Below are 11,852 nucleotides of genomic sequence, written 5' to 3'. Positions count from 1 at the left end.
ATATATTATATAATATATAATATATAATATATAATATATAATATATAATATATAATATATAATATATATATAATATATAATATATAATATATAATATATAATATATAATATATAATATATAATATATAATATATAATATATAATATATAATATATAAATATATAATATATAATATATAATATATAATATATAATATATAATATATAATATATAATATATAATATATAATATATAATATATAATATATAATATATAATATATAATATATAATATATAATATATAATATATATAATATATAATATATAATATATAATATATAATATATAATATATAATATATAATATATAATATATAATATATAATATATAATATATAATATATAATATATAATATATAATATATAATATATAATATATAATATATAATATATAATATATAATATATAATATATAATATATAATATATAATATATAATATATAATATATAATATATAATTATATAATTATATAATATATAATATATAATATATAATATATAATAATATATAATATATAATATATAATATATAATATATAATATATAATATATATATAATATATAATATATAATATATAATATATAATATATAATATATAATATATAATATATAATATATAATATATAATATATACATATATAATATATAATATAATATATATAATATATAATATATAATATATAATATATAATATATAATATATAATATATAATATATAATATATAATATATAATATATACATATATAATATAATAATATATAATATATAATATATAATATATAATATATAATATATAATATATAATATATAATATATAATATATAATATATAATATATAATATATAATATATAATATATAATATATAATATATAATATATAATATATAATATATAATATATATAATATATAATTATATAATATATAATATATAATATATAATATATAATATATAATATATAATATATAATATATAATATATAATATATAATATATATAATATAATAATATATAATATATAATATATAATATATAATATATAATATATAATATATAATATATAATATATAAAGTCATAAAATTCATGTATTCAAAACTTTTTATGTATTTATTCAAATAATTCATAAACAAAAATGCAAAATTTTAGTTTCTTCTTAATTTTGCTAAAATATTGTAAAAAACAACATTTAAACAGTTGTATGATCCATAAGTATTTCATCCTCACATTTAATTATAAATAATTACACTTTTGCACTCTTATTAGTATGTCACATTAATAATATGTTAATGTTTGTTTTCCTGTTTTTATTTAAAATAATAACTCGCATTATATAATTAAATCAAAATAAGGCACCGGCCTTTAATAGATAGATATCTGTATAAATGGATGTGTGAGGATAGTACCAACCCCCTAGGATGGATACACCTTGTCCTGGGGCTCAGTACCACTCTTCAAACCAGTGACAGTGGAAAGTTAATGGATTCAACCCCGCAATTCCAATCCTTCCGCAGGAAGAACTCTGATCTTCTTCAGATTTGTATTGCTTTTCAGTAGGTGAAACAGGACGTCTATGCCCATATATATGAATATATATATGAATGAATAATATATATATATGAATTGTTATATACGTTGAGACGTTTTTAGTATTTTATAAGACTTTCCCCTCTTTGTCAAAAAAATATAATACAACATAAATTAATAATTTTATAAAATGAATTATTGTATTATATTCTAAATAGGTCTACTCTTCCAAATTATAATGAATAAAATTTACTTATTTTAATTTAATATATTCCCCAAGGGTACTAATGTACGGGACCAGTAAGTACTACACGGAAAAATAAATAATAATAATTAAAAATTACCTCGGAATCTGACCCCCGCTTTGCGACCTACTAATTAATAATTAACACACGCTTATAAATAAATAAATAAAAACAACAATAATGAAAAAAAAATGTCGAAAGAGAAGAGTGAAGGGAACATAATAAACATGTTTACACCGCGCGACAAATCAATCGCGGTGCCACAGCCGAAGATGCACTGAAGTCTACCATAAACAAATAAGCAACTGGTCTGAAAAGCGCGCATGAACGCCAACACGTGAATTCGCTCCCCAAAGCACCGCGTTCGCAGTTCCCCACGCGACTCCGCTTGACTTCTAACACACAAGAAATGGCGCGTGTCCGTCTGGCGGTCATCAATTAAAAAATTAACAGTCTCACGTTTATAAGTGATATGTTCGTTGCCGGTGCCTAAGATCGTTCACTGCGACGACATGGAGGAGGAAATCGAGTTGGTGCCATCCGGCAACTTCACCCTCCAGTGCACCGAGGAGGCTCTGGGACCTCAACGTGACAGCTTGTACATAGTGATACCGGTAATCGTAATCTACGTTATAATTTTCGTGACCGGCACCATTGGTAACATCAGTACGTGCGTGGTGATCAGCAGGAACAAATCCATGCACACCGCCACCAACTACTACCTATTCAGCCTGGCAATCTCCGATCTCCTCCTGCTATTGACCGGCCTCCCGCAGGAGATCTACCTGATCTGGTCCCGATACCCATACATCTTCGGAAGCACCTTCTGCTTTCTGCGTGGCCTCTTCGCCGAAACCTCCACCAACGCCACGGTGTTGACCATCACCGCTTTCACGGTCGAAAGGTACCTGGCGATATGTCACCCCTTTCTCTCGCACACCATGTCCAAATTGTCCAGGGCGGTCAAGTTCATTCTGGTGATTTGGCTGTTGGCCATCTCCTTGGCCATACCCCAGGCGTTGCAGTTTGGTATCGTTAAGGGTGCCGACGATTGTGAGATGTGCATGATCGTGAATCAGTTGTTCAATCACTTGTTCGAGGTTTCCACCTTTCTGTTTTTCGTGGCCCCCATGTCTTTGATTACTGTGCTTTACATACTCATTGGTGCCCGACTTAAGTCGTCGAGGATGATGAAGAAGAGAAGTGCCAACGCCAGAATTCAAAGCAAATCGTCGAGGAAGGTGCTAAAAATGTTAGGTAAGAATTACTTAAATTTAATTTTTATTGCTTTTTTTGGCTGAAATACTGAACAGTTTTTTCAGTCAATGTAAGCTTAATGAACTTTAGAAATTCAAACAAGTGTAAAGGAATTCGTTGGGAATGATAACTACATGCTCTAATATCGTTTTATTACTTTTAATAATTGTTATTGACTGGCACTGGGGTGTACGTAATATCTTCGTAGCAATTTAGCCAATTTGAGAATTTTTTTTTAATTTAATAACTTCATGGTTATTATTACATTTTAGAAATGAAAATAATAAAGGCATCTTTTTTACGTGATTAATATTTTAAAATATTTGTTTGTATTGTGTATGAATTAATTTATTGTTTATGGTCACATACCCATAAAATATACAAACTACGAGTTATCATAAATATTTACTGTTACTTTAAATGATCAATTTTTATATTAAAACACAGTAAAAGTTATAATTTATTAGAAATATTAAATTTCATATATAGTTTGATTTATTTACTTTACTCCCATAAATTAATTAATAAAAGGCTCCAGCAAAACCAATTTTACCAGTTTTCGCCTGTTACAGTTATATCATTGTAGCAGAATATTTTAATTTAAACAGATAAAACAAATAATTAATTAGATTAAATCTAATTTTAATTTGGTTAGAAACTTTCATATTTAGCCACATAACAGTTCCAAATTAATTCTTCGGGGTATTTATGCTTAAATCCCGAACAAGATAACGTTCCTAATAAATAATTAATTAAATTTATGTTCCAACCATCCATGGTACGCATTTTAAATAATTTAATATTTTTAGCAATTTATTTGAAGTGTCCTTGAGGAAATAATATGAGCTGTTGAAAAGCTTTATCCATAAATTAATATAAATAATTTGTTGGATCATTTTATAATATTAAATCATATTCATCGACATGAATTTTAATTTCTTGAATTAAATGAGACGGCGGACACAGTTTGAAAATTTTACAAACTATGAGTTATCATAAATATTTGGTGTTACTTTAAATCAAAAATGTTCATATTAAAACACAGTAAAATATATAATTTATTAGAAAAATCAAATTTGCATGTTTTCATTCCATATACAGTTTGATTTTTTCTACTTTACTCCAATAAATTAATTATTAAAAGTTAAAACAGGCTTCTGTAAAACCAATTTTACCAGTTTTCGTCTGTTACAGTTATAAAATTGTAGCAGAAAGTTTGTGCCCAAAAAAACACATTTAGATACATAGTTGTAAGTAAAAAAAATATTTTAATCAAATAATTAATTAGATTAAATCCTATTTTAATTTGGTTAGAAACTTTCATATTTAGCCACATAACATTTCTAGCAGTTCCAAATTAACTCTTCGGGGAATTTATACTTAAATCCTGAACAAGATAACGTTCCTAATAAATAATTAATTAAATTTGTGTATTAAGGATCCACGGTACGCATTTTAAATAATTTAATATTTTTAGCAATTTATTTGAAGTGTTCTTGAGGAAGTAATATCAGCTGTTGAAAAGCTTCAGGCATAAATTAATATAAATAATTTGTTGAACCATTTTATAATATTAAATGGTGAACGAGGTATGCATCGACATGAATTTTAATTACTCGAATTAAATGAGAAGGCGAACACAATTTGAACATTTTACAAATTACGAGTTATCATAAATATTTAATGTTACTTTAAATGAAAAATTTTCAAATTAAAACACAGCAAAATATATAATTTATTAGAAAAATCAAATTTGCATGTTTTCATTCCATGTACAGTTTGATTGTTCCTACTTTACTCCAATAAATTAATTATTAAAAGTTGAAACAGGCTCCAGCAAAACCAATTTTACCAGGTTTCAACTGTTGCACTTGTATCATTGTAGCAGAAAGTTTGTGCCAAAAAGCACATTTAAATACATAGTTTTAACTCAGTGAAAAAAAATATTTTAATTAAATAATTAATTAGATTAAAACTAATTTTAATTTGGTTAGAAACTTTCAATTTAGCCACATAATATTTCTAGCAGTTCCAAATTAATTCTTCGGGGCATTTATGCTTTTAAATCCTGAACAAGATAACGTTCCTAATAAATAATTAATTAAATTTATGTACGGTACGCATTTTTAATAATTTAATATTTTTAGCAATTTATTTGAAGTGTCCTTGTGGAAGTAATATCAGCCGTTGAAAAGCTTCAGGCATAAATTAATATAAATAATTTGTTGTACCATTTTATAATATTAAATCGCGAACGAGGTATGCATCGACATGAATTTTAATTACTCGAATTAAATGAGACGACGGTCACATACCGCACAAGTGGTTTGGTACTTGTAAATATGTATGTAATTAAACTTTAATTTTAAATATTAGATTTTTAATTATATCAGTCCGGATTCGTCTGGTTTAATATCTAAACAAAACATTTTTGCATCTGCTTTAAAATCAGACGTGTCCATTTTAAATTAAATATTATACATGCGAACCGAGAGTAAGGCAAAGTTCTGGTGCAACAAATTGGATTTATTCCGAATAAGACGTCAAAATAATAACAGTAAGGATCAGGAGTTCATAATTATTCATATTTCTGCCACTTACTATTGACTTTTAATATATATTTTTTAATAAATTCCATTCTTTCTTTATTTTGATACAGTAGTGGTACAGACGATACGTCATTATTGAGAACAAGTCTCTAGAAATTTCTGGGAAACAATTTCCTCGATAGTTTCTTTTCATAAAATTGAGGGAATTTATGATTTGGTTTTGTGTGCGATTGAACTATCTCTAACTAAATTCAAGGAACCACCGAATGAGTTTATTTATAGCACGTATTGGCTATAATGAAACTAATTATAAAAAATAGAGACAGAGAGAAACAATTAATTAAAAGTTAAATTGCGGGATACACATTATTAAACAAATCCATTAAAACCAAGCATTCGTTGAGTAATTATGTAAATTCGAAATCATTTCAATCCGAGATATCTTAGCAATTTGAATTGACAACTGATTGTATATTTTTTTGGAAATTTCAAGGATTATCCGATTTAAATAATTGTAAACGTTTATAATGACATTAGGTACAAACTGTCTTAACGTTTTTGACCCTCGGTCATTCCAATGTCGATCCATGCTATTAATTTTTTATCGTACAAACCATGTTACACTTAATTATAAGTTTATTTTTTATTAAAAGTAATGACTTATAATTACAATAAAATTCAAATAAATTACATTAATGTTTATTTATTGACCTGCATGTGTTTGTCGTTTTCATTTTCTCAACATTTAAATATTAATTAAACCATTATTGGGATTACTTAAATATTTGCTTAAGTCTTTTTTGACTCAGTAATTTGTAATAAAAATTCGTTTGCCTCATTAAAATTTGTGTTTTAACTTTCATTAGACCGTAACAAACATACATTAAATTAATAATAGGGTTCAAGTAAATTTATTAACCAACAATTTTTAATTTGTAAAGGGGGTAATTTAAGGGTGCACATAATAATAACCTTCAAAACTGAAAAATAGCTACATTTATCAATTTCATCGTAATTATTTTATGAAATCAATGTGTGCGGTAAATTAGTAAAAAAACTCCCGACAAAAATTAATTAGGTAAATTCAATAAAAAATGTTATTAACATAAACTAGATCTCAAATTTATTCTGTTACAATCTTTAACCTTGTGCCAAAAATTTCTCGCACTGCCAATAAGATCAATATTTTCATATATAAATTTAGTTCTTAATTACCCAACAGTTATTTTTACAAACGGAAAGAGTTCATTATGTTAAGCATATAGGAAGTTTTACTTTACACAAAATAATGTTATGTTTGCACAAACTAAAGTACTATATACTTATTTTGTTATCATCGAATTTATCGCTTAATTATCTTTCATTTTTATCGGCAAATAGTTTATGTTATTATTTATAACTTCATGGTGAAATTTCATTGTAACAAAATATTGTTTATTAATTAACGTGTGAGTGTATTATATTAAAATCTTATTGCACTGTGACTATTTAGAAAAGGTATTTATATTACTATTCTATTTTAGATATTGATCAATTTAAGTTTCCTGTTAAGACTTAATTCAATAAAAAGTTTGAGGGTTAAAAAGTATGCTGGTAGAAGGATTAAATTAAATATACTGCTGAATTTAATTTAAAGTTAGTGTTTACTTTTATATTTTTGAAAACTTGAATGAAATCTTACTATTATTTTCAAGTATCTATAATTAATAATACTAAAAAAACCTTCAATTGTTTATCGATAATTGCAATTTTTATCGACTTTAGGAAAACTCATTACTGAAACTGTACAAGGACATTAGAATAGGCACATTCATTTATTGAATTATTCTGCTTAATCTAAGCAATAGTGGGGTAATTTAGGTTTTATGGAAGAAATATCTAAACCAGAGGTTTGTTTATTAAATAAATAAATCCACATTTTTAACAAAGCAATTTGCATGGTGGAGTTGGCGTATATCCAAATTAAAATGTGAATAACAGTGTCATAAAACTGCACACAATATAAGATTGCAAATGCATAATAAGTGAATTACATTTTAGTCATATTAATTAAAATATTTGAATTTAAAATTGTGACAAATGTTAAAGAGGGAAATCACAATTCAATCCAAATCAATGTTTTTGTTTTTCGTGAATTTCATTTTATTTATTATTCACAAATGTGTGTACTTAAGTAATTCTATTTTAGTATTCATTAATTTTCTGTTATGTCTTAATTCAACATAAAGTTTCAGGGTATAATATGCTGGTGGAAGGATTAAATCAAATATTCTTCTGAAGATAGTTCAAAGTTAGTGTTTACTTTTATATTTTTGAAAATTCAAATTCAAATATTAAAAAAACCTTCAATTGTTTACCGATAGCTGCAATTCTTCTCGACCTTAGGAGAACTCATTGCTGAAACTGTAAAAGGCCATTAGAATAGGCACAGTCATTTATTTGAATTATTCTGTTTAATCTAAACAATAGTGGGGTAATTTAGGTTTTATAGAAAAAACATATAACCTGTTGTTTATTAAATAAATAAATCCACCTTTTTAGCAAAACAATTTGCATGGTGGAGTTAGTGTATATCCAAATTAAAATATGAATAGCAGTGTCATAATACTGTAGCCAATATAAAAATGTGAATGCACCATGGGTCATTTATTTTTTACTCATGTTAATTAAAATATTTGAATTTGAAATTCTGATAAATGTTAACTTCAGTCCACGTCAAAGTATTTGTTTTCCATGAATCTCATTTTATCGACTATTCACGGGAAATATATTTATTTTACTTAAGTAATTCTATTTTAGCTGTTGATTGATTTGAGTTTCCTGTTAAGTCTTAATTCAACAAAAAGTTTCAGGGTAAAAACTTATGCTGGTCGAAGGATTAAATCAAATATCCTGCTGAATATTATTCAAAGTTAGTGTTTACTTTTATATTTTTGAACACTCTTTGAATGAAATTTTACTATTATTTCCAAGAATCTATAATTAATAATATAAAGGAATCTTTGAATTTTTAACTCATAATTGAAATGTTTATGAATCTTAAGAAAACTAATTGGTGAAATTATAAAAAGCCATTAAAATAGGCACAGTCATTTATTTCAATTTTTCTCTTTAATTTAAACAATAGTGGTATAATTTACGTTTTATGGAAGTAATATCTTATATAATTGGCGTAAATCTAAATTAAAATATGAATAACAGTGTCATAACACTGCGAATTACATTTTATTTGAACTTCTGATAAATGTTAATGTGAGAAATCAACTTCCATCCAAGTTAAAGTTCAGTTTTCATTATTCTCACTTTTGTCATTATTACCCTGATGATGTATTCATATTGTAAGTAAGATTTTTTACTGTTACTGAAGTAAACTAATTACAGCTAACAATATTTCATAACTTTTAATGAGACTTTTCCTCATTATACGCTTGAAAACCTCGTCAACGTAGTAACATGATTTAAAAGAATATTAAATACAATTCTGATCTATGTTGATATGTGTGAAAAATATACTTTTAATTTAGGTTTATCTTTAAATTAATTTACCACTAACTTAATTAAATTCAATTACTTATTTATAATTCCATTAATACGTTGTACACATAAGACTTTTGTAATTATCTTTTTTATGATTGTTAATGGAGGCAATTATTTAGAAATCAATCTTATCATAAAACATTTTTCTATTTATAAATCATATCATGTTTTTTTATAAATCGAATACAGAAAAAATGAAGGAAATAAATCCCTCTTTACATATTTACGGAATTGGTGTTAAATTTACATAGTTATCAAGGTGAATGGCATTATTCAGAACCATTGACTTTTATCTAGATTTTCTTAGATAAAACATTTTCATTAGAACATTCATAACCGTTTATAAAAAATATTAAAAGAATATAGTTATATAAGTAGTATATGGTGATATTGACATTTAAAAAAATTACAATAAATTTTAAAAATTATGCTAATATAACTTATCTGTTTATCAAACTACTGAAACTCTGGAATTTCATAAATTATAAAATCGTGAATCGTAAGTTAGGACCTTATGTCATAAAATAGATATTAGATTTCATCATAAATAAAATTAAATATAAACTGAATGGAAAAGACAATATGCACAGGCGAAAGTTTCAAACGCAAACAAAAATATTGTTATTATTACTGTCTGCGATTTCAAATAAAAAAGCAATATTCCATAATTTGAAGTTGATTCCAATAAAACGGGAATTGTATAAAGTAAAGATCTTATTGGAACAATGTACATAAATAATATTAATATTATTCTAAGTTATTCATTAGAGTTTAGGCAAAATGGAAAAAGGAATTGATTTCAAATTAGCATTTAAGCAAATTACTTTTCTTAGTTGTTTTGGACAAAATTTCATTTCCGGTTTTACCTACTTTATTATTTTCAATGAAACCACCTGTATGAAAAAAAAAATTAAAGCTGGCCGTTATTGAGACTGCCGAGAAAAGTGAAAACTTAGAACTTTTAGTATTAAAATTTGAAATTTCATAATGTTTGAATTAAATTTATCAACGTCAATCTGGTTTTCACATCTATTGACACTGTGAGCAACAATTTTATGCATGTTTATATGTTTTTTTATTATTTAAATATATTACGGACTGTACAAGATCGTGACAAAATATAAATACAATTAGAATGAAGTAACAATTAATATACAATCATATTATTTATGCATAGTATTTGTATTTATTTAAATTTCAATGGACTTGATTTTTAACATTAATTTAATTGTTTGCATCATTGTCATCATTAATTTCAACAATACTTAGACTTTTTGTACTTTCAATTTTTCATATTTTCTAAAAAAGATACAATAGGTTTATGGTAACTAAAGTAAGAAATGAAAATGTTTGATTCAAATTTATCGCATGAAAGCGGCATCGATTGTATTTTTTTTTTATATAAGGGGAAAGTCAGAGACAGAAAACCCCCCCGGGTACCGATCCTAAAGATCACAACCCAGATGGATAACGCATACGTGTAAACGTATGCGGGTGAGCTGAACCAGAAGACTAAAGCTGACGTAGACGCCAGCCCACCGTCAACTGGTTCGAGAAGAACAAGTCCAATCTGAGGAAGATCGGAGATCTTCCTGGGGATGGATTGGACTTGCAGGTGTTGGATCCGTTAGCTCCCCATTACCACTGGCCTAATATCTGGAAAGCCACCAATTTTGATGCTAATCAGTTATATATTGGTAGACACGTTAAGCAAGGATCTCCAAAATTTTATACGTTATTTACGTATAATTTTGTGCATATTAAATCAACAAACAACTTTGTTATGTTTGGACAATTTTAAATTAATATTAAATGGTAATCCACTATCTGTATTCACAGGATAATGAGCATTATCTGTTAATGTCATTTTATGCATTCCAATCGAAATGTTTTTAATATTCAATTTAATTATGCTAAAAATACATGGTATTCCATTGAAAATAACAAACGTACATAACGAACATTCTGTATAAGATTTTGGAGTATTAATAATGGTTCCTTAAAAAATGATATTTGGTTAACGTGTATACAAAAAATGAAGTTTCCATCATGAAAATTGGTGAATACAGACACTTTAGTTAGATCACCTACCAGTCTAAATTTTTGTAAAAAAGTTAATATATCAATAACTACCAGGTGTAAATATAGGGCATGGTATAGTCATTTCATTTGCAATGACATGTGGAATTTAAAAATTCAATAACATAAAGGATGTTCCATTGAAAATAAAACCGGAAATGAAATTTTATTTAAATTAAATTGGTGTAAAAATTTCAAAATGATGCCTTTTTCTGCTCTAATAAATAAGTAAGGTGAGTATCAAACTTCCCATGTTGACCCTTATCACAGATTTTCGAACCTATCATGTTGTAGTACATGTCCTGTGTATGTTAACAGAGTCGGTAAATTTCCAATCTTCCCATTCTATTGTGGTAAAATTAATTAATTAATAAACTGATTCAGGAAAGTAATTATTTTTACGAAAATTATTTATTAAATAATTACTTTTTTTTAGTTTGTTTGTTAAACGACTTTATTAATTTTGGATAGCTAAAAAACACCTACTTAATCAATACATTAATCTTAATGTTGTAATAAATATCTTTATTACAAACTGATTCAACCAGTTCCAAGATCATCTACATCGTGATTAATGTCATTCGTGCAAAAACAAATTTGTTTGGCTATTTAAAATCTTTGG

At 25.7% G+C, this 11,852-nt stretch overlaps 1 protein-coding gene across 3 annotated transcripts in view; it reads left to right on the top strand.

The window, feature by feature from the left end:
- Nucleotides 1-2,104: 2,104 nt before the first annotated feature.
- LOC109599863 (pyrokinin-1 receptor-like) overlaps nucleotides 2,105-11,852 on the top strand; it is a 47,427-nt gene continuing 37,679 nt past the window's right edge. For all 3 annotated transcript variants that reach the window (XM_020015910.2, XM_049965572.1, XM_049965570.1), the window contains exon 1: nucleotides 2,105-3,065. In XM_020015910.2, the coding sequence (XP_019871469.2) occupies nucleotides 2,321-3,065 (745 nt within the window). In that variant the 5' untranslated portion in view covers nucleotides 2,105-2,320. The remainder of the gene's footprint in view (nucleotides 3,066-11,852) is intronic.

The sequence above is a fragment of the Aethina tumida genome, chromosome 3 (genome assembly GCF_024364675.1).
Source record: "Aethina tumida isolate Nest 87 chromosome 3, icAetTumi1.1, whole genome shotgun sequence".
NCBI classification, from domain to species: domain Eukaryota; kingdom Metazoa; phylum Arthropoda; class Insecta; order Coleoptera; family Nitidulidae; genus Aethina; species Aethina tumida.
The sequence above is the reverse complement of the archived record's forward strand: the minus strand, read 5'-3'. Positions and strand labels throughout refer to the sequence as shown.